Here is a 23,959-nt window from a genome sequence, read left to right as displayed (position 1 = left end):
TGTATAATAGAGATGTGCTTCGTTTAAACATATCGGTTTGGGCTTCGGATTGGGCGCTCCGCGGAAAATTTCAGTTTCCCACGGTTCTTTTTTTTTTTTTTTTTTTGGCGAAGTACGTTAGTGCACACTAATGGGCCTTACTGCGCAGGTTAGTTAGTGTGCCCTAATAGAACTTACAGCGCACTAAGTATGTAGTAGTGGGCTGTAACTAATGTTTTTTAGTGCGCTGTAGCTAATGTTAGTGCGCACTAAAACATGCTACTTAAAAAGTATTAATTCAGAGGAGTTTGTTAGCTTGAAAAACAGTGTGTACTAATTGGTATTACTGTGCACTAAGAGATATGCAGTGCACGTTAACTCCGTTAGTGCGCACTAACAAATACAAATTTTGCCAAAATTTCGGCAAAAATCGCTTCATATATTGGCGTTACCGAACTATGACGAATTAGACAATATCATTGACATTGTCTAATTTGTGAAAAATGAATGCACATCACTATTGATTAATATTTAATTTTTCCAGCAAAATAAGAGCTCAATTTCTCTTCACTAAATACTGTCCAGGAAACCATCATAGGAATTGTTGTGAACCATTTATTCCCCTGAAGAAGCCTGCACAGCAAAACAGAGGCTATAAATGCATAACAGTGGAAGAGATTTTAGAAGTGTGAGTGAGAAATGATTGATTAGGGCATGCAAACAATATATGTTTGTGGTGATGTCATTTTATTTTTTGATTTTTTTATAATGTTTTTATAGTGTGTAATAAAGCATGCAATAACTGTTGGATATGTGTATTTATGTATGTGTGTATAGAAATGTGTGTATATGTATATGTGTATATGTGTATATAAATTTAATATTTATTCTCATGTTCTGAAACTCCGTTTATTGTAACGCCTCACCGCGATTGTTTTGTTTTATGTAAACCGACCTGATTTGATATTTGTATCGAGAACGTCGGTATATAAAAATGCTAAATAAATAAATAAATATATACGGGTGAAACAAAGGCCTTTGTAGGGGCTTTTATTTGTGTGGCTATTTGTTTGCAATCAGAACTTGTTAAATCTTTTTTTTTTTTTCCCCTATGGACTTTATTTTCCTGTGTACATTTGTGTGTAGTTTATATAGTAAAAGAAAGTTTCCCCTTTGTATAGGTTTTGAAGCAAGTTCTTTTGCCTAAGTGATGAAACATCTTGTATAATCTGTCAGACCCGATGTTGTGTTAAGGATTGTGATAGAGACATTATGCTTTATTAAGTAAGCTACATTGTATGTTTCATTAGGCAGGATACATTGTTGGTATAACTGAAAGGGAGATACTTTGTTTCAGTACCTAAGTCATGAGATTTTAAGAGCGATGTATTTGTGTATGTGTGTGCACATGGTGGTAAGAGTGGAAGTGGTTTTTTAGAAAGTTATGGGGTAAAAAAAAATGTTAGCAATTCTGTTTAATTAAACATTTTTTGGGTATAATCTGAAAATTTGTTTGGTGGTTTATTTATATGAATACATTTTTGGAATAAGGGAATTGGGGACTTTCCAGAGGGGGATGTGTTTGCTTGTGCTAAAAGTAAACAGGTAATATGTGTAATTTTCTGTATCATTATAGAAATATACTCCGTGCAGAATTATAGAACTGATTATTGTTTGTGTAGTAAGACTCTCTGAGAAGAATCCTTTCTTCTGCATAGTTGAATGTTTCTGCATCGAGTGTTTCTGTAATATTATGTAGATAAGATATATAGCTTGGTCATGCATTGTATAGAGGGCATTAATCAAAGATTTCCCCAGGTAAAATGCTGTTTTACCTACAGAAATGGGCTGTTTGATTATTTCCCACCCTCTTCCTGTGTATTTTCTAGGCATTCCTGGGAGTAGTTAGGTCAGGGGAGACAACTATGTGTCTAGTTTTTCCTAAAAAAATAAATAAATAAATACCTGCCCAAAAAGCAGGCACAAATTTGTGTAGGTAGTTTTGTTGGTAGTGGGGGGGCGGAGGCAATAATCAAAGCAAAACTATTAGCATAGTTTTTTTTTTCTATGGTGTAAAACTTGCTGATAAAAGTACATGTGGGGTTTGGCCCAATGTTCCCATTTTCGATTATTTACCCTGTAATGCCTGATTTTTGAAGTTTAATATTAAAATGGTTCATTTTTAATCATTCAGTAGCGCTGAACCATTTGACTGACTTTTATTTATAAGTATTTCCGGTCACCTGGTTACAAATATAGACATTCTACTTTATTTTACTAATGTTCTCTCTTATGGTATGTACTATAATAAAATTAAGACTATGTTGTCAATGCCATTATAGCATGAGTTCTGTTCTGCTCAGCTCACAGAAACCTCTCTCCTGCAATAGGGTAGAGGCATGATGGTTTGTGTCAGTCACTTCAGTTGTTGCGTTTTGTGAATTTTAAGTGTATTGTGTTTTTTGTGTTGGATTCTTTGTACACCACTTTGGGCATTTTTTTATGTGACTGGGGATGTGATTAATAAGAATATTAAATAAAAATACATTTGGCTTAAGGTTCTGTAGGTGCAGACATTTTCAAATATGCAGTTAATTTAGTAAATACCCAAAAGTTGCATTTCAAGAGAGACCGCTTTTAAGATAAGACTACCATCAGAGACACTGGCAGGATGGGAAGATGGATGTAAGAAACAGCAGGCAATACCAGCAGCAGCCATTAAAAGGACAACATACATTTACTTTAGGAAAGCAATTAAAAAGCAAGAAAGAAACTAGTATGGCTTGCAAATCAGGTGATTGAAAGGACAAAAAGGTAGTGGGGGTGGGGCATAAGGGATCTGAGTGTGTGGAGGACGGGGAAAATATTTGGAAAAACAGAAGCAGAGAAAGTAATTGGGCAATACTGGTGCAAACAGGAAAAAAAATAACTAAGGAGTAAAGCAAGATGACAAGATTTGTGTTTGTTTTAAATCTGTTAGTGAAAGAAGAAAATACCAAGATAGGGTTTTACAGTTGAGAGGTAAAGGATAAAAATGTAAGGAGGGCAACAAAGAGCAGAGAGAAATACTGAATAAGAGAAAAAGACTGGAGGGTGGGGGAGGATGCTGTGAAAGTACAGGGAGATTCACTCGAAAGAGGCCCTGAATATTCTGTGATAAGTCTCACTAGGACAAAGCAATCTGAACGAAACAAAGTGCAATGCGCTTCTCAGTATTTGGAGCTTCGAACAAGCAGTGATGCCTCCGCGTCAAAGCGATGAGGTAGGCGCCGGACAGCCGTTACGATGTTTAACCTCCATTTGCGAGATGGAGCAACGTGTCACGCATCGGCAAAGAGCAAAGCAGAAATTGAGTCCTTTTTCGGCCACAAGATAATTTCAAAGGGACTTTGGCCACCACGGTTAACGGACCTGACACCACCAGACTTCTTCCTTTGGGGTATGCTCAAAGGAAAAGTCTATCAGAACAAGCCTCACTCTGTGGAAGAGTTGAAGGAAAACATCCAACTTGAAATTGCTGCTATTCTCCCCAATATACTCGCAGACATGTTCAGGAACATGGAGTGCCGCGTCGAAATGTGTCTGGCAGAATACGGTGATCACGTCCAGCATCGCATGTAATGCAAAAGATTACACATATGTAGCGTATTTTTTTGGTTCAGATTGCTTCATCCTAACAGAAGTTACAACAGAATATTTGGGGCCTCTTTCAAGTGAATCTCCCTGTAGTATGTTAAGCGAGAAAGGGAAGAAAAGAGGAAATGGAGGCATGAACAAGGAGTGAAAGGTGAAAAATGAAGAGAAAGATATAGGACAAATGTGTGACTAACCTGCATTACTTGTGGTGTACCTGGGCACTTTTAACCCTCCTGCATTGCAGTTGTTTTCAACAATGGAGGCAGTATAGCTGAAACATGTCCATGTTGGGATATGTTTATTGATTTTTTCATGAACCGCCTAATTTTTCTGGGGTGATTTTAGATTTAAATACTTGTCCTTCCAAATCTGAGCTCAAGACAAATTACAAATTCAGGTACAGTAAGTATTTCCCTTCCCTAGGGGTATAGTCTAAGCACCTCATTTACTAAGCATTCTTCCCATAGACACAGCATGGGGAAAAAAAAACTTTAGAAAACCAGGCCCCAAGTTTGTACCTGAGACAGTGAAGGTTGAAGTGATTTGCCCAAGGTTACACGGAGGGTCTATGGGAAAAGTGGGTTTTGAATCCTGGCTTCCCTGGTTTTCAGCTCCAGCTTTAACCACTATAAAACTGCTCCTCTGTTGTTCTATTTATGATATATTAAATTTGTGGTTTATATAAAAAGGTCTTGGTTCCTTAACACTTTTGTATTGGATATTAAATATACTGCCATCTTTATTTATGTAATTTTCCCACCACTATTTGCCTTTCCAGTAAATTTTATTTATATTTGATAAATCCCATTGTTTGCTTTTGACTGCTGACTTCTATCATTTTGATATGCCTTAAATAATTGAAATAATTGAAAAACACGGTTATTTATAGTATGTCTTATAGGAACACAATTTTCTTGGGCCTGCAAGTTCCATGGAGGGGGTGTGCTCTGATCTGGAGAGGGAGGGAAGACAGCTGTCCCTAAAGTGATGACTCCCTATTACCAGCAGTGGTAAGAGTGCACGTTTCTAGCACTGAGGCCAACAAGAGGTGATCGGTCAGTCTGAAAGAGAACACTGAAACTACTAGAGGACCAAAAAACTTCCATTCTTTTTTTGACACTTTTTTCTCCAGTCATTGTCCTGTCTCCCATTTCTCATCTCATTCAAGGAGAAAATAGTCTTTCTAGCCTTTGTCTCTCATTGAAACGGCCTGGTTCCAGGCTAGGTTTCAGTGGTGCCTCAGTCACCATTGAAACTGTTTCTGTCTAATTAGCAATTTTTTATTCTTTTCTGATCTAAGTATTGTCTTCCTCATGTTCCTTGATGTTACCACTTTCCATTCTTTTGGTAGCTGCATCTTTCTAGAAAATGTCTAGCACCAGGCTGCTGTCTGTGAATCTCTTTACAATCTTTTATTCTTAATGTAGTAACATCTGTTTCATCTCCATAGACAGAAATATCTGTCTATAAGCAGGCATGAATCAGCCATATTGCGTAGGTGCCATCATCTGACAAGCTGGACCCAGCTCCCTGAGCTCAGTAAAAATCTTATTGACCATTGCAGGAGTTCTGCTAGTGCATGCTGCCTTATGAGCCCCTCAGCCTTTCTTTATCTAAGCTACCAGAAGAATGTGTTCTCAGTCTTTCAAGATTTTGTTTAGGTTATATCTTTGTCCTGCTTCTGCCTAATTGCATTTTTTTTTTGATCACTACCTTGGCAACCCCTAAACCGAACTATTCAATTCCAAAAAAAAAAAAATAAAACTAAGAATGGAAAACAAGAAGACTGTGGTTAGTGGTTTTAAGCGTGCATCTGGTGGCACCAGGTGTTCATTACCTATACCCATTTGATTTGCTTTCACTGCTTAGGCCCAGATCATGATGCCTCCAACTGCCAGGAGTTGTTATAAGATGTCCCTTAAGGTGCACCATCAGGAATATTTATGGCCTGAAGTGGAGAAGGTTTGCCGTGTGGTGTGAGGGTCACAGGTTGGATCCGTACGCCTGCCCTACACTGAAACTGTTTGACTGTCTGCTGCACATGTCACATGCTGGCTTAAAAACCAACTCTGTCCGCCATTGGTGCCTACCATCAGGAAGTGGGTGGTTCACCCATATCTCTGCATCCCATAGTGGGGTGCTTTATGTGAGCTCTGCTTCAGCTAAAGCCTCCTCTGCATCCTCCTACTGTGGCCTGGGACTTTAATTGGCTCAACTCATGAAGTATCCGTTTGAGTCACTGCGCACCTGTGACCTGAAGTAACTGACCTGGAAAGTCATGTTCCTGGTCGCAGCTTCTTTGGCACGCAGGGTTATTGAGCTTCAGGTGTTGATGACATATTCCCCATACACAAAGTTCTTTCATAATAAGGTGGTTCTCTGTACACACCCTAAATTCCTGCCAAAGGTGGTGACAGATTTCCATCTGGATCAGTCAGTCATCCTACCCACCAGTTTTCCCAGGCCCCAATCGCACCAGGGTGAATGGGCTCTGCAGAGCCTAGACTGCAAAAGAGCCTTGGCCTTCGACCTGGAGAAGAACAGATAAGAACAGATTGGGAGTTGCAGTTGCCAAGCAAACATTATCTAACTGGCTGGCCGATTGCATCTCCTTCTGCAATGCGCAAGCGGGGTTGCAATTTTGGGGCCATGTTCAGAATCATTGTGTCAGAGCCATGGCAGCTTTGGTGGCCCACCTGAGGGCAGTCCCCATGTCTAAGATTTCCAAGGTACTTGGACAGAGATGGCCAACACAATAGCAGCTTTGGCCAGTCTGTCCCCTGGAATTTCTTCCAGCTGTAGAACCCAAATCTTCCTGGCTAGGGTCCCTTTTTTGGGTTCTGGCTGTCTCTTGTGTTTCTAACAGTACCACTGTTGTTGTGCCCATTGGCACCTGGTTGGGTACGTGTTGGTCTGCCTTGCATTCGGGAACAGCCTGTAGCTAGGGATTCACCCATGTGTGAGGGCTACCATCCTGCTTGTCCTAGGAGAAATCAGAGTTGCTTACCTGTAACAGGCATTCTCCTAGGACAGCAGGATTTAGTCCTCTCGAAACCCGCCCATCACCCCGCAGAGTTGGGTTTCATTATGATTATTTTATTTTTTCGTAATTCTATGTTATGAGATTGAAGGGGGGACCCCACGTGGATAGTGGCATGATGGGCACGCTCAGTGTGCCAGTCAAAGTTTCTAGAAACTTTGACAAATGTTTTCTGTGCTGGGCTTCATCTGATTATGTCACCCATGTGTGAGGATTACCATCCAACTGTCCTAGGAGAATACCTGTTACAGGTAAGCAACTCTGCTTTCCTTGACCCCAAGATGGTAGGTCACCTCTTTGATGCCAGAGCTCTTGTCTTTAATGGCATAGAATATGCTCATGGCACCAAGGTTTCTTTTATGTCTAGAGCCAATGCAGACCAGTTTCATTGGTGTGGAGCACTGACTCTGCATTACCTCCTAAGGCTACTTTCTCATTGGAGCGCAGAGTGCCTTGGACATAAAAACACAAGTCTCACTATGGCACAGAGAGATGTTTCACCAGTCAGATCCCAGCAAGAAATACTGGTGCAACAGACTTTGAGTGCTTCTGAGCTGGCTGCCTCGACAGCTACAACTGTGGCCCTGAGCTCCCGCCAGTATCAGCAACACCGAATGAGGATAAACCAACCTGGGTTTCTGAAGAGAGTGTCTCTCCTTCAGCTCCAGTGCAAAGGGTCCCTCAGCCTATAGAAGCCCAGCTTTTAGGGCTGGTGAAGAATTCCTTTGTCTACTTACGTCCTGAAGATGGCAAGAAGAGCTTGGAGCCTCTCCTGTCCAAGATGGAGGAAATTTTCCCAAATAGCAGGACTACTCAAAGTCTCCAAGATGTTTGAACTTCGCCCCAAGGTCTTCCAATTTTGGAAGTCCCCTCCCTGAAGTAGTAGATTCACCTCCTTCATTGGAGTCCTTTCATGCATCCAAAGGAAAAGAAGTTCTTTCAGAATTTCTGCCAGAAGTTACCCCCATCGGACCAACAGAGGACACGTCCTTGTTCACCTTCTTCATCATTGGAGGTCATGGCTCTGCATAGCCCTGTGGTTGGGAGAGAAGGAAGATTCCAAGGGGATTTCTTCACATCCTCTTCCAGACTTGTCACAGCATGCATCTTCTCTGGAAGATTTCTCCTACTCATGTTTTTTGGATAAGTTGGCAAAGACACTGTTCATCAGTGTCAGGAAGGAAAAAGACCAGAGAACAGATGTTTTCAGATTTCTTAGACCTCCAGTGGATTCTGCTTCCATTCTCTGGATTTCCTGGTCAACTTCTCTAAGTCCAACTTTTTCCATTTCAGAGAATTCAGTTCATAGGAGCCTAGATAGACTAGCTTCAGGAGAAGATGTTTTTTTCTTTTTGAGAGTCACATTGCTGAACTGATGGGCCTATTAAGGTCATCTTTTCTACAGTGGGAGCAAGCCATCAGTAAGTTTGGTACTGGTTCTTCTCAGACACATGACTGCAATAGTGCATATATAGTTCCTCTGAATCATCAACACATATGGGCCCTTGTGGGAAACCAAGCAGTGTTTCCCAGGTTGGAGGCACAAAGCCACATAGACTCCAGCCTTTTCTTATGCAGATAAAACTTTATTCAAGTTACAGCACTACAACACAAGAATAACTTCCTAACTTTGCATTATATTTCCCACTCCCTGGGCTTTGGATCAGCACAGATTTACAGGAGCTGCCTCTTCTAGAGATATAGGGGCCTTCTGAGCCCAGCTGGGCTTACATTCTTATGGTCCCCAGCTGATCCTACCCTCAGGCCTCTCCCTGTGCCAGCAGGGTCCCACCCAGAGAGCTCTCTCCCTCTGTGGGATTTAAGGTGGATCAGCACATACAACAAGGAGGGGAAATGGGGTCACTGCCACATATTATCCCCCCCCCCCCCCCAGCTTGGTCCAAACATCATTACTTCCTCCTGGATCCCATCCAGGGAAGTACCACACACCCAACTGCCTTTCATCTGGCCTCTCACCAGCTAGGCTTGGGGTCAGGGCTCTAGGGTCAGACTCAGCCTCACACATTAGAGTTACCCCAGATCTCATTGTTAGTACCACCCACTGTGTTCCTCACCCAGTGTACATCCAGTGTCCTATATCGGAGTCCATCTATAGCTCTGGGTTCCACTTCTACCCTAGTGGGACTCCTTGAACTGGCTGTGAGACTTGCCACAAGTAGTCTTCAGTCACCTCTGTGGTGACTTGTGCCTCCTTTGCACGGTCATGATCAGTGCCTTCTGGCAACTTTATCATGGTTCTCGCTGACTCCACGTCGCTGCCACGCATTGGCTCCTCTGTACTCCTCTCACTAGTGACACCCTGGCCTCTGCAGCCTCTTCAATTGGCCCCTTGGCAGCGCTTCTATCAGGCTTCTCAATACTGCCTTTCAGCGGCCACCCAGTACTGCTCCCTTCTGGGCAGTCTGTTTTGCCCTCTCCCAGGCTCTTTTCAATGTTTGGGCACCCTACAAGGGCCTTTCTTGAGACCTCCTGTACCTCCAACCTCAGAGTTCCTGCAGTGCTCCTCAGGCTTCTTTCTGCTGTATTCTTGGCTTTCTGGGAGACCTCTCTCAGGTAATACAGTCATTGCAGGACCCGTATGGGCTTCAGCTCTATTCTGCTTTCCACTTCCTCTGGAGTGAAGTCTCTTTGAAGGGTCAAGCGCCACTCATATAATTCCAATGGCTGCTGTGCTCCTTCAGTTTCCAGGAACTCTGCAGCCTCTTATGACTTCACTTCAGGCAGGCTGGCAGTTTTTTTTTCAGTTCACTCACTACCAAAGTGTTCTCTCTGGTGACTTGCCTTAGCTCCACCTCCCAATGGATCACGTGTGTTGCAATCTCCTGTAGTTCTGCTAACAGCTGCCGCCATTTAATTCTGTCTTCCTCTCTCTGGAAATCTGGGTGTGGCTCTGCTGGCCCCACTAGCCTGGCTGGCCTTTCCATCCCTCTCTTCCAGTCTCAGGTTCTCCCTCTCTGCCCTGACTTGAGAATGAGGAACTTCCTCTACACAGAAGTACATGGCTACTCTTCTTTTCAGCACACTGGCTTCTCTTTCATCTACCTGCACTGCAGTACATCCACTGGATCCAGACCAGGTTTTCACTACTTTTGCCCAGGTCTTTAAGCTCTCTGGATTCTGCACTTGCTAGCAATTTCACTTTCAGTCTGGGCCATGCCCTGTTCCAGCCACAGTGCATAACTGCTTTTTTTCCCCGCTCTTTTTTTCTTTCAAAAGGGAAAAAAAAAGTAAAAAAACAAACAAACCAAACCCCTGACTCACTGGAGCCAACTGTACTGAATGTTATAGTTCTCACACTAGACAGGGCTTTTCCCCTTAGTCTGCAAACAAAAAACTTACCCTGTCTGCAAGCCCCACAGTCCACTCTCTATTTAAAGTTTTCTGTTTTGTTTTGTTTTTATTTGTGCTCTTCTATGAGCTAGCAAGCTTGCAAGTACTCTGAAACCCAAGCAGCACTGTTTTGCCTCCAACTTCTTTGGCAGGCCACACAACAAACTTTAAGTCCTCCCTTGGAGACTTGGGGGGTTTTCTTTGTGCCCAGCGAGAAGAAAAAAAAATCCCTGACCTGACACTATGGGGCGGATTTTCAGAGCCCTGCTCGCGTAAATCCGCCCAAAACCGGGCGGATTTACGCGAGCAGGGCCCTGCGCACCGGGAAGCCTATTTTACATAGGCCTCCCGGCGCGCGCAGAGCCCCGGGACTCGCGTAAGTCCCGGGGTTCTCCAAGGGGGGCGTGTCGGGGGCGGGGGCGTGTCGGCAGCGTTTTGGGGGCGGGTACGGGGGCGTGGCTACGGCCCGGGGCAGGTACGGGGCGTGGCCGCGCCCTCCGTACCCGCCCCCAGGTCGTGGCCCGGCGCGCAGGAGGCCCGCTGGCGCGCGGGGATTTACGCCTCCCTCCAGGAGGCGTAAATCCCCCGACAAAGGTAAGGGGGGGGTTTAGACAGGGCCGGGCGGGTGGGTTAGGTAGGGGAAGGGAGGGGAAGGTGAGGGGAGGGCAAAGGAAAGTTCCCTCCGAGGCCGCTCCGATTTCGGAGCGGCCTCGGAGGGAATGGGGGTAGGCTGCGCGGCTCGGCGCGCGCCGGCTATACAAAATCCATAGCCTTGCGCGCGCCGATCCAGGTTTTTAGCAGATACGCGCGGCTCCGCGCGTATCTACTAAAATCCAGCGTACTTTTGTTTGCGCCTGGAGCGCAAACAAAAGTAGGCTATTCGCGCGCCTTTTAAAATCCGCCCCAATATGTGGGAGTCTGAACAGCATTTTCCAGGTTGGAATTACAAAGCCACATAAACTCCAGACTTTTCTAATGCAGATAAAACTTTATTCAAGTTATAGTACTACGACATAAGAATCACCGCCTACCTTTGCAGTATATTTCCCAATCCCTGGGCTTTGGGTAAACATAGATTTATAGGAACTGCCTTTCCTGTAGACGTAGTGGCCTCCTGAATCCAGGTGGGCTTACACTCTTATGCTCTCCTGCTGATCCCGCCCTCAAGCCTCTCCCTGCTCCAGCAAGATCCTGCCCACAGATCTTTCTCCCTCTGTGGAGTTTAAGGTGTACCAGGCGTCTAGCCTGGTCCTGGATATACAACAAGGGAGAAAACTGAGTCACTCCACTATAGCCCTTTAGTGGGCCCTTTCATGCCAGTTGATCAGCCCTCTCAACCATTAGCCTACTAAACCTCTGTAACTCCTTAAGTGAAAGCACCCCTGTGATGGATAAACCTAGAAGTTCTAAATGTGAAGAGCTGACTATGCATCCCAGTGCGTATGGATGCCTCCACCAGAGGGCAGAGGCACACACTGGTGCGACTTGGGACACAAAGGTTGCAGTCTCTAGTGGAGAGTCATTTGTAGTTCAACCTTCGGGATCTGAGAGTTATCTACCTTGCCTTCTTACCTGCTCTTAGGCAAGAAAATCTTAATCCAGACAACCAGATGGCATGTTCTGTATTAAACAGGGAGGCATGTTGAATTCCTCTTCACTTATCCTAGGAGCCAAGAATTGGTTCTCTTTTTCTCTCTCACTTCCCTGTACAGGCAGCAGTTTCTCTTCCTCAGGTCTTATTCCACGCAGAAGAGAGAATATAGGGAGGGGGGAGAGAGAGGGAAAGTGGCACCAGATGCATATTTTTGGTGGGGGACCACAGGACAATTAAAGCAGGTACAAGAAAATGTGTCAGTACTTGGTACTGGCACCTACCCTCTGGGGAAAAAACCCTCTGATTTAAGCATTAGCCCAGCAAAGCCAAATGTTCGCTAAATTAAGAATGTGATCCAACTTTAAAAATCTCTTTCACTGTGGCAGGATTGAAGGCCCCAATACAGAATTGCTTGGCTGGTATGTATTTGTCAACAGGGATTTGGCTTAAAACTATGCTAACAAACAGAATATTTTATTTTTGTGATCTGCTTTATTGGAATTTTAGCTGTAAAAATTAGTAAATGTTGATACTGATGACATTTTTTTAATGTCTTTATGGCAATGCACATGGGGATGTGCATTGCCATAAAGACATTAAAAAAATGTATTTAAATGTATCTGTTGCTGTTTTTCTTCCATACTGATATAGAATATTTATTTTTTAGAGTCTACTTGTGCAGTGCATTTTTCCTTCCTTTCATAGAGTCAATAATAACCATCTCTTTACTTTTTTTCCTGACAGAGAGTGACAGCTGGGGATGTGTATTATTACATACATCTAGAAAAGTAAGTCACATTTTTTAAACAATTTTTCTTTTCACCTCTTCCCCCTGCCACCCCAATGATGCCTGCTGTTGTAAACAAACAGCAAATTGTGGTGATCCTGTGGCTTTACTGTGAGATCTAGCAACAGCCTTCTGTGCTTTACATTGACTGCAGTGGAGCCAATGGCAGGTGCCCCAGGAGGCTGCAGATTGCCTGCAAGTTGTAGCTGCCAGCTCCGCAGAAAGTGGTCATCAAGAATGAGGCATTGTAGCTTTAAAAATATTAATAAAATTCTGTGATCTTCAGTAAGTTTGTGTGCTTTTGTCTGTGTGCATAGCATGCTCAGTGTGGCTATTTAACTCTGATTGCTTGTCTCAATTGTAGTTAGTCTCCAGGCAGCTGACAATAAACTCATTTCAGTTTTCTTGAGTAGAAGAATTTATATTCATTATGAATATTATATTGGTAACCTACCAACTGATTTCATTTACATGATAGTTCAAGGCAGGGATTTTTCCTGTTATGGAACACTGCAGCATACCATTCATTCTACCTCTCATCTCTTACTATTGCTACTACTACTTAATATTTCTATAGTGCTGCACAACATATGCAGCGCTGTACAAACATAAAAAAAAGACAGTTCCTGCTCAATAGAGCTTACAGTCTTCTTTCTCCCCTTCTAGCTATCCTCCCTCAAGTTGTTTTTCTGCCATCCTGGGCCTCTCCCACCATCTTCGATGGCTAGAAGAATAGGCTCCCTCGACTGCATGGGTGCACTATTAAACTATAAGATGAATAGCAATTTTAGGCTCCTTTTTAAAATCTCTTATGATCAGATATGAATACAGTATTTTAAAAGTTACTTGGGAAGAGCAAATAAGAGATGCCAGAACAGTGGTTCTCACAAGACAAGCAGGATGGTAGTCCTCACATATGGGTGACATCACAGGATGGAGCCCAATCACGGGACACTTTTGTCAAAATTTCCAGAACGTTGACTGGCCCCTACTGGGCATGCCCAGCATGGAACTAACCCTGCAGCCAGCAGGGGTCCCCCTTCAGTCTTCTTTTTTCTGCGCAGCAGTAGCCTCGCGGTTAAGGAGCTCTGTAGAGATTCCTGACAGGAATTTTCCTCACGGAATTATTAAAAGTTAACACCTGTTAACTTTTTTCAAGCCGCAATACTCCGGTAAGTTTCTATCCGTTTTCCGTCGATTACCGTCTAGTTTGGCCCTCGCGGCCTACTGGCCGTCGAATGTACCGCGGCTCGATTTTTTTCTATGGCCATGACGTCGGGGTTCCATCTGTGCCCAGACTGTACTCATACCATGTCCATTACAGACCCCCATGAAGACTGTGTAATGTGTCTTGGACGAGAGCACAATGTCTTGACCTGCACCAAATGTGCCCTAATGACACCAAAAGGTCGCAAGGCCAGAATGGAGAAGATGGAACTTCTTCTGTGCTCAAACCCCGACTCCGTCCATTGCATCGACATCATCTGAACCGGCACCGTCAACTTCGTGCCAGCATCGACCACTGGCCGGTGACTGCCCGGCATCGACGACTTCTCCGCCATCGACACTCTCTACTCCCCCTCAAGACCGAGGGGATTGTAGGGAGAAACATCGCCATCGGCACCGAAAGACTCTGACCATCGAGGGAGCAAAATCATCAACCTCGCCATCATCCGAGCCGCCGTCGGCACCGACCTTTTTGGCGACCGGGTCACCGAGGCAACCCTCCCCTGATGGGGCATCGGGAGCCGCGATTCCGCCTTTATCGGTGATCCCTCCGGCTATGCCTCTGCCTCCTTCTGTTCCAGAGCCGGGGCTGCTTGCTCCAGGTCTCCGAGAAGAACTGGACCGGATGGTTCAGGAGGCCATCGACAAGGCGATGCAACGACTCCAGGTTCCCCCGACACCGACCACTGACCCGATTCCGGCAGCATTGGCACTGCTGCTATCCAGGATGGAAGCGCTTATCGCCGCTTTTCCACCAATGGACCCCAGGTCACCGATGGCTCCGGTGCCCTCCCCACTTGCTCTGTCATCGGGAGGAGAAGCACTGTTCCATATCCTTCCATCGGGAGTTCTGCCTCAGCCATCGAGACCAATACAGCCAACGCCACCGATTCCATTGGTGCCGATACGTCCATCGGCGCCATCGAGCCATCCATCGATGCCCTCGATGCCTTCATCGGTGCCTCCGGTAATTCCTTTGATTCCTTCAGAGCCTAGACTGGGGCCTTCAGGTATCCAACCACCCCATCCCCCTCTAGTTCCTAGAGGGACAGGTGTTGATCCTTATGATACTTGGACTGATGACTCTTCACCAGACACCGATGACTTGCCATCACCACCTTCACCCACTGAGAGTAGAAAGCGTTCTCCTCCAGAGGACCTTTCTTTCATAAATTTTGTGAAAGAAATGTCTGAATTGGTTCCCTTCCAATTACAGACTGAACAGGACAATAGCCATCAGATGATTGGAGTTGCTTCAATTCCTTGATGCTCCCAAGGAAATAACCTCCATCCCTGTCCACCAAGTACTTCTGGACCTCCTCCAGAACCCTTGCACCAGTCCACAGAAAAGCTGACACTACCTATTTGGTGCAGTCAGCTCCAGGTTTTCAAAAACCTCAACTGGATCACCAATCTGTGGTAGTTGAATCTGCACAGAAGAGAGCAAAAAGATCAAAACCTCACACTTCTTTTCCCCCTGGAAAGGAGCAGAAGTTTCTAGATGCCATTGGTCGCCGAGTCTTCCATGGATCAATGCTCATCTCTCGAATAGCCACTTACCAACTTTATATGACCCAATATAATAGGGTCATCTTTAAGCAGATACAAGACCTGACAGACTCCATGCCTCAGCCACTTCAAGAACAGCTACAAACCCTACTTAATAAGGGTTTTGAGGCAGGCAAACATGAGATCAGAACATCTTATGACATCTTTGACACTGCAACCAGGGTATCTGCAGCTGCTGTTTCAGCAAGACGATGGGCCTGGCTCAAATCTTCAGACCTTCGACCTGAAGTCCAGGACAGATTGTCTGACCTCCCCAGTGTCGGAGACAATCTATTTGGAGAGCAGATTCAAAAGACAGTGGCTGAATTAAAGGACCTTCACGAGACCCTAAGATAGCTCTCTCTGATACCTTCGGATTATTCTTCAAAATAGCCCTTCTGGAAGGACTCTAAAAAGTCTTTCTTCTGTCCGAAGAAGTCCTACCCGCTACCAACCAGATCCCATTCTACGAGACCATTTTTAAAAACACAATCTCGTCAGACCCGGAAACAAAAGCCACAAACAGCCCCCCAGCTGGGCCCTGCTTCTGGCTTTTGACTCTCGCATAGAGAGCAGCAGCCAGCTTGCATTACCCCACATACCAGTAGGAGGTCGATTGTGCCATTTCAACAACAGGTGGCACTCATTCACCTCAGACCAGTGGGTCCTAGCGATAATTGCTCAAGGATATCATCTCAATTTTCTCTCTATGCCACTGGATTCCCCACCTCTAAGGACGTGGAAAACATCTGACCATTCATTGCTCCTGGAACAGGAGGTCTCCCTCCTTCTCCAGTCCAGAGCAATAGAACCAGTATCATCCCCTCAGCAAGACCTCGGGTTCTATTCCCAGTACTTTCTAATCCCCAAAAGATTGGGAGGCGTTCGTCCAATTCTGGATCTACGAGCCCTAAACAATTACCTCCAGAGAGAAAAGTTCAAGATGGTAACCTTGGGCTCACTTCTTCCTCTTCTACAAAGAAGAGACTGGCTCTGCTCTCTAGACCTCCAGGACGCATACACTCATATTGCGATAACTCCATCTCATCACAAATACCTGAGGTTTCTAGTAGGCCCCAAGCACTATCAGTACTGAGTGCTTCCATTCGGCTTCGCATCTGCACCACGAGTCTTCACAAAATGCCTCGTCATGGTTGCAGCCTTCCTCAGGACTCAAGGTGTTCATGTCTACCCCTATCTGGACGATTGGTTAATCAGGGCTCTGACTCAGCAAGCCGCTCTGTTGTTCCTACATCTCACCTTAAATACTCTAATTTCACTCGGATTTCTCGTCAATTACGACAAATCCTGCTTAGTCCTATCTCAAACCTTATTGTTCATTGGGGCAGACTTGGATACCTTGCAGGCAAAGGCTTTCCTGCCTCGACAACGAGTTCTCACTCGTGTCTCTGGCACATCAGCTGCGGTCTCAACATTCAACGACTGCACATCATTTTCTCATCCTTCTGGGACACATGGCATCCTCAATTCAGGTCACCCCAATGGCCAGTTTGGCCATGAGACTCATGCAGTGGACTCTAAGGTCGCAATGGACTCAATCCCTTCAGCCCCTGTCGACCATTGTCAACGTAACTGACTCACTCCGTCTCTCTCTCTCACCTGGTGGACAAATCAGACCAATCTTCTACAGGTCTTGCCCTTTCAGGTGCTAGACCCTCAAATAATTCTCACCACTGACGCTTCCAACTTCAGATGGGGAGCCCACGTGGCCGATCGGCAGACACAAGGTTCTTGGTCTCCAGAGGAAGCCAAACACCAGATAAATTTCCTGGAGCTGCGAGCAATCCGATACGCTCTGAGTATTTCAGGATTGCCTATCCAATCAAGTCATCCTGATCCAGACGGACAACCAGGTGGCCATGTGGTACATCAACAAGCAGGGAGGAACAGGCTCCTACCTTCTGTGTCAGGAAGCTGCACAGATATGGGCAGAGGCCCTCTCCCACTCGATGTACCTCAGGGCCACCTACTTGCCGGGAATGGACAACGTGTTGGCAGACAAGTTGAGTCGCGCCTTCCAACCGCACGAGTGGTCTCTAAATCCCTCAGTAGCAAACACCATCTTCCAAAAATGGGGTTATCCTCAAATATAGACCTCTTTGCATCATCCCAGAATCGCAAAGTAGGCAATTTCTGCTCTCTCACTCGCAGCCAACATTATCCACGAAGAGACATGGGTAACCGGTCTCCTATATGCATTCCCTCCACTTCCACTTCTCTCGAAGACTCTCGTGAAGTTACGTCAGGACAAGGGAACTATGATCCTGATAGCTTCCCACTGGCCCCACCAGGTGTGGTTTCCAATACTTCAGGATCTCTCCATTTGCAGGCATATTCCTTTGGGAACAGACCCGCTTCTAATCATCAAAATAATGGGTGTCTCGCCACCCCAATCTTCAAGCCTTGTCCCTGACGGCATGGATGTTGAAAGGTTAATCCTTCAACCTCTTAACCTTTCTGATCCAGTTTCCCATGTCTTGATTGCTTCACGGAAGCCTTCCACAAGAAAATCTTATTCTTACAAATGAACAGGTTCGCGTCATGGTGCTCTTCTCAGGCCCTTGATCCCTTTATCTGTCTAATCCCGAAGTTTCTAGACTATCTCTGGTACTTGTCAGAGTCAAGTCTTAAAACTTCCTCCATCAGAATACATGTCAGTGCGGTAGCCGCCTTCCATAAAGGTGTCAGGGATGTCCCTATATATGTGCAACCCCTTGTCACACGATTTCTGAAGGGCTTGCTTCACCTCAAGCCTCCACTGAGTCCTCTGGCCCCTTCTTGGGACCTCAACCTAGTTTTGGGTCGGCTCATGAAACTACCATTCGAGCCTCTTCATTCCTGCAATCTTCATTATCTAACATGGAAATTGATTTTCCTCTTGGTTATCACTTCCGCTCACAGAGTTAGTGAGTTACAGGCACTAGTTACCTATCCGCCTTACACTAAACTTCTGCAGGACTGGGCAGTACTCCGCACTCACCCTAAATTCCTACCTAAGGTAGTTTCAGAGTTTCATCTCAATCAATCCATCATACTACCTACCTTTTTTCCCAGGCCTCATTCCAATCCAGGAGAGCAGACTCTGCAAACCCTAGACTGTAAACGGGCTCTAGCTTTCTACCTAGATCGTACAGCTGCCCACAGAAAGAGCACTCAGTTGTTTGTCTCTTTCCATTCTAACAAATTGGGACAGCCTGTGGGTAAGCAGACTCTCTCCTCCTGGCTAGCGGACTGCATATCCTTTTGCTATTAGCAAGTAGGCATTCCACTTCAAGACCGTGTTAAAGCACACTCTGTAAGGGCCATAGTGACTTCAGTAGCACACCTACGATCAGTACCACATCCTGACATTTGCAGGGCTGCCACCTGGAGTTCTCTCCATACTTTTACAGCCCACTATTGCTTAGACCAGTGGTTCTCAACCTTTTTCCCATCGTGACACACCTGACAGTCCTCGCTCACATGTGTGACACACTGCTCATTACAATTCACGGCGGAAATAAAAAGTAAAGGTCCGGTAATTATTTTTATTGTTTAAAATGACACAAGGAAAAGATACATATTCTGTCTGAACAGAAATTGCTTAAATAGTAAACATCCCACACCAAAACAGCACCAATTTCCTGCACTTAAACAGTAACCACCTTACCTAAGAAAAGGCAACACTGAAATATTACACCAGGCCTTAAGACACCAATACATCTATTAGGAAAACGGACCAAGTCAGGCTGCTATAGAGCCCTACATAGAAACTACACGCCAGCAGAAAACCTCACCTAAATCACATGTGCTGACCCTCACCTAACAAAGAATAAAGAGACCAAAACGCATAACTAGAAGCATGCAGAAAAAACTGAATTGGAAACTGCAACAAGCCAGAGTCTCTGTATGCAGTGTAATAAAGGAAAAAAGAAACATCACCCATCCTTATAAAACAAATCAAGAAATATAAAATCAGTAGCAGTAAAACCATACTAATAAAAAGAACAGATTATTTCGAAACAGCTGATGAGTGGAATATCCAATAATTAAAAACTCATATAAAAAATTTCTAGATACCAATAAAATATTTCAAATAGCAGACACAAAGACCCAGTAATGAAAAATAAGGATACAAAATTTTTTTTGCTCTGCATACCTGGAAACGTTTGATATCCAGGTGTCCTGAGATTGTTTTGAATTAGCAGGAAGAGGGGTGGTTTGCTTGGAACTTTCTCCTCTCTCAGTCACATACCAGCGCTCTCTCTCATACTGGCTCTCAATTACACACTTATACACACATGCGCTCAGTCACTCACATATACACATGCTTTTTCTCTCACTTATATAGGCTCTTAATTACACATTTACACACATGCTGTCTATCTTTTCACACTTACACACACAGGCTTTCAATCACACACATACATGCTGTCTTTTTCTCTCACACACAGACTCATTCTCATGCTTACAAACATGCTCTCTCTCTTTCTCTCATTTACACACAGGCTCTCAATCACATACTGACATGCTCCCTCACCTAAACCAGCTCTTAATCACACACAGACACAAATGCTCTCTCTTACTTATACACACAGGCTCTTAATCATACATACACATGATCTCTCTCACACACAAAGGATCTCAATCATACACACACACTATCTCTCTCACACACAAAGGATCTCAATCATACACACACACTCTTTCACACAAAAAGGTTTTCAATCACAAACTTATCATTCAGGTTCCCAGTCGTAAACTTACATTCATGCTCTCTCTCACATGCAGGCTCTCATTCACAGACATACTCTCTTTCACATATACAGGCTCTCAATCATTCACATACATGCTATCTCACTCACACACACACACACACACAGGATCTCAAACACACATGCTTGCTTGCTCATTCACTCTCTCTCCCTCCCCAGAACTAGCGGCAGCAGCAGCCTCCTCCCAACCCTAACCTCCTTCATTTCAGCCCTCGTGGAGGAGGAGTCCCATCGGCCGCGGGGGTTGACGCTCTTCTTCATTTTCCTCCGAGCTGCGCTGCACATTCTTCAGACCGCGCGTCTCTTCTGTTCTTCAGGCCAATTCTGACCACACTAGCATGGTCTCTTCTTTCCGCGCATGCACCCGATGCTCACTACTTCCTCTTCCGGGACGCAGGGCGGGGGGGGCGGGAAGAAGAGACCATGCCGATGCCGATGCCCTGACTCCAGCTGTCCTGCTGCGTTCAGCCCGGGCTGACAGCATTTTAAGCCCGGGTGGAGGAGGACCGGGGAGTAGCTGGGTCAGCGGGGGACCGGGAAGTGTGGCAACACATCTGCATGTTCTTGGCGACACACTGGTGTGTTGCGACACACCGGTTGAGAACCACTGGCTTAGACAAAGCCGAAAGACAAGATTCCATCTTCGGCCAGTCTATATTGTGTAACCTATTTACGACGTGACGTACCAACACCCTTCCACCTGCCTGGTGGAGTTCAGGATGCCCTCTCCCAAATTCCACCCCAGCTTTGTGCCTCTGGCACGTCCCTGGGTACATTTGGTGCATGTCCGGACATCCTCAGCTTGGTACCCATATGTGAGGACTACCATCCTGCTTGTCCTGTGAGAAAGAAAATGTTGCTTACCTGTAACAGGTGTTCTCACAGGACAGCAGGATGTTAGTCCTCATGAAACTCGCCCACCACCCCGCGGTGTTAGGTTTGTTTTCTTATTATATTTTTCGGCACTGCCTGTAGCTTTGTAACAAGACTGAAAGGGGACCCCTGCTGGCTGCAGAGTTAGTGCCATGCTGGGCATGCTCAGTAGGGGCCAGTCAAAGTTCTGGAAACTTTGACAAAAGTGTTCCGTGATTGGGCTCCATCCTGATGATGTCACCCATATGTGAGGACTAACATCCTGCTGTCCTGTGAGAATACCTGTTACAGGTTAGCAACATTTGCTTTCTCATCCTTTCAGTGGCTAAGCCTCAGGTAATGAATTCAGCGAAGGTTCATTCATACCTCATCAAAAACCCAGACAGTCAGTTGGCGTGGTGGTGGCAAGAGTTGAAGTGAAAAAAACAAGTGTTGATACTCTTCTCCTTTTGGACCCTTCTGTTTTAATCACCCTTTGAGACACCAACTATCTTTTCCTGTTTCCTCTCACTTTTCTCTCTGTTCTACAACTCTTCATTAGTTCAGTTCTTTCCATCTTCTCTCACATTTCCACCTCTTACCACATCCCTCTCTTCATTACCCCCTCCCTCCACCTTCCATATCAGTCTCTGTCCTGTATCATGTTGTTCTTTCTCTCCATTTCCCCCTCCATGACCTGCTCCTTTGTTTTCCTTTTCCCCTTTCTCTTATAACCATATGTGTCTGTCCCCCACTCCCAAAGCCTTGCTGTGTTCCTCTAAATGTGAAGGTCACAGGGACAAGGAGCAGTCAAAGGGACAAGAATGTACACCCTCTCCCTGCTTAGTCCTTCAGGCAGAAAAGGAGGTTAAGGATTGCACACATGAGGTGAACACTGCAAACAGCGACATTCTCTGGTTCTGGGTCTTGCCATGCTTCACCACACAAGGTCATTCCTTCCTTGAGATCCACCTCATAGATTAAGAAACATGGTTCTGGAAAATGGAATGGACTTTTTTCATTATAGAAGTTTTGAATCGCACATATGTAAATACAGGAAGCAGTTTCTCAGTCCATGCTTGAGAGGTATTCAATACTGGCATTTCAGCTCTGGAAGACCATTGAAATCACTCTTAATTAGTGCCAGGATGCCAGTGTTGGACAGCTCCAGACTATGGACTGAGAAACTAGTTACAGTATGTATATTCATATGTGATTCAATTTATGAGTGTGTATAAGTAAAATCTCGTCTGCCTTCCTATACCCAGAGTCTGGGTTTTTTTTTTTTTTATCTCCTTATTTGGAGATCTGATGTATTTACTTGTTGTCTTGCATTTTGACACATCTTTCTGGAACTTTATCCTAGGCCCTTGCAGATAACATGACTGGCAGATCTCAGTTTGCTTCATCATAATGCTCCTCCCTGGGGCTGGGTTTACATTTTCCTAGTCAAATGTTTGCTATAACCCTTTCCTAGCTCTTTCCTCAGCTATTTCCAGGATGCATTTATTTACCCCACCATAGGCAGAAAGTCAGCACATGAGGGAAAAGGAAGGGCCATTGCAGGGACTCTGAGCATGTGCCAGCTCCTTCCTGGCACTTAGGGCCAGGCTCCTGCCGCTATCAGCAGCTAGTTCCTGGAGCCCCACAGCAGAGATTCTGCTTTGAGAAAAGAGTTCTGTGTGGGTAAGAGAGGGGTACAAAGATGGGGTTTCAAGATGTGGAGGGAGGGGAAGGGAGACCTGGGCCATTGGGGTTGGCAGTGAACTTATCACCAGACCTGCACCATGGATCTTATAATCTAAGTTTAAAAATTTTGAAATATATTGGCCTGTTATTGTACAAGATTACATAACAAGGTAATGGAAAATTGAATCAACGCGGGGCCTACATGTTTTATAGCTTCATTCTTTAACTTTGCATCATTTCTATAGCACTACTCAATGTACACAGTGCTAGACGTAGCTGCCTGTCTCATGAGTGAAATAGCAAGGAAAGTTCCAAGTGTCAGGGCTGCATATATCTCGTCACCCTAAAGGCATGCTTTGCAGTAAGACTGGGGTATAGCGGTAGTGTGAAGACAAACTCAAATGTCTACAATGCAGGGTGCACTTTACCTAAAGGTCTGTGCCCTGTGCTTTCCATTTTATAAACAGATGAAATGCACCAAAATAACTGAAAAAATAGCTGTCTAAGTGCTTTCAGCTGACTGTCCTTTATAGATAGAAAGGTATTGTATACTTTTGGTGCTGAGCCTTTGGTACTTGCCCAAGGAGGAGTTATTACAAGAATAATGTAAAAAAATAAATAAATGAAAAGCATTATTGAGCACAATTGTAAGTGTCGTCCCAGTGGTGTTATCTCATCAGAACATAAGAAGTGTCATGCTGGGTCCAGCATCCTGTCTCCAGCTTGGAAGTTATGAAGGCGACACAAGCAATTGCATGATAGAGCGCATAGCTCGAAAACTTTGCCCTCTGTGCACTGTTTAGTTGCCCTGGTTTAATATTTCAAAGATATAAAATATAGCTTACATGAACACATTCTTGGCATGCTGTTAGAAATAGTCTGATAAAGCTTGCCACTAAATACAATGACCAGAACAATGGAAAAGGCTCTGTTTTCTACATAACTGTCCCACAGAAGATTATTTTTGATTGCTCTGTTTAGCTCTTTTGGACTTGTCACCAGTTGTTATGGCTATCTTGAGTGAAATGGAGAATGATCATTGCTGTAATTCCATAAATGTAGTGACTCATTTACAGCAAGGTTTTGGATTGATATTCTTGGGGTATAATGATACTTTAAGGTTAAAACATCTAGTGAATTGGATCTTTTTAATTTAGAATAGTTTATGTAGACTGTTTTCTAGTGTGAGTAAGCTGAATCTGACACAGTAATCTTCTTATATGAAGTGTCAACTCACTGCATTTAATAACATGTAGTTTAGGCTTTTTTTTTTTTTTCTCATTTCAAAAAATTAGGATTCCTCTCCCCTTGCCTCCTCCCCATCCCCCCCCCCCCCAAAAAAAAATCGATATTGAGTTATTAGACTAAAAAATTCTCAAAATGATACACTTTTAAACACTCAATGGTTTCGTTTTAGAAAAAATAACACTACCCTTTCAAAAAGAAAAATATTTCCTGTGTTCGTTACCCTAATGGGAGCA

The 23,959-nt window shown here is 44.7% G+C and overlaps 1 protein-coding gene across 3 annotated transcripts in view; it reads left to right on the top strand.

Moving 5' to 3' along the window:
• SLC4A11 (solute carrier family 4 member 11) overlaps positions 1-23,959 on the top strand; it is a 726,210-nt gene that overhangs the window by 505,266 nt on the left and 196,985 nt on the right. For all 3 annotated transcript variants that reach the window (XM_029593900.1, XM_029593909.1, XM_029593918.1), the window contains exon 4: positions 12,345-12,388. In XM_029593900.1, the coding sequence (XP_029449760.1) occupies positions 12,345-12,388 (44 nt within the window). The remainder of the gene's footprint in view (positions 1-12,344; positions 12,389-23,959) is intronic.

Source organism: Rhinatrema bivittatum, chromosome 1 (assembly GCF_901001135.1).
Source record: "Rhinatrema bivittatum chromosome 1, aRhiBiv1.1, whole genome shotgun sequence".
NCBI classification, from domain to species: Eukaryota; Metazoa; Chordata; class Amphibia; order Gymnophiona; family Rhinatrematidae; genus Rhinatrema; species Rhinatrema bivittatum.
The sequence above is the reverse complement of the archived record's forward strand: the minus strand, read 5'-3'. Positions and strand labels throughout refer to the sequence as shown.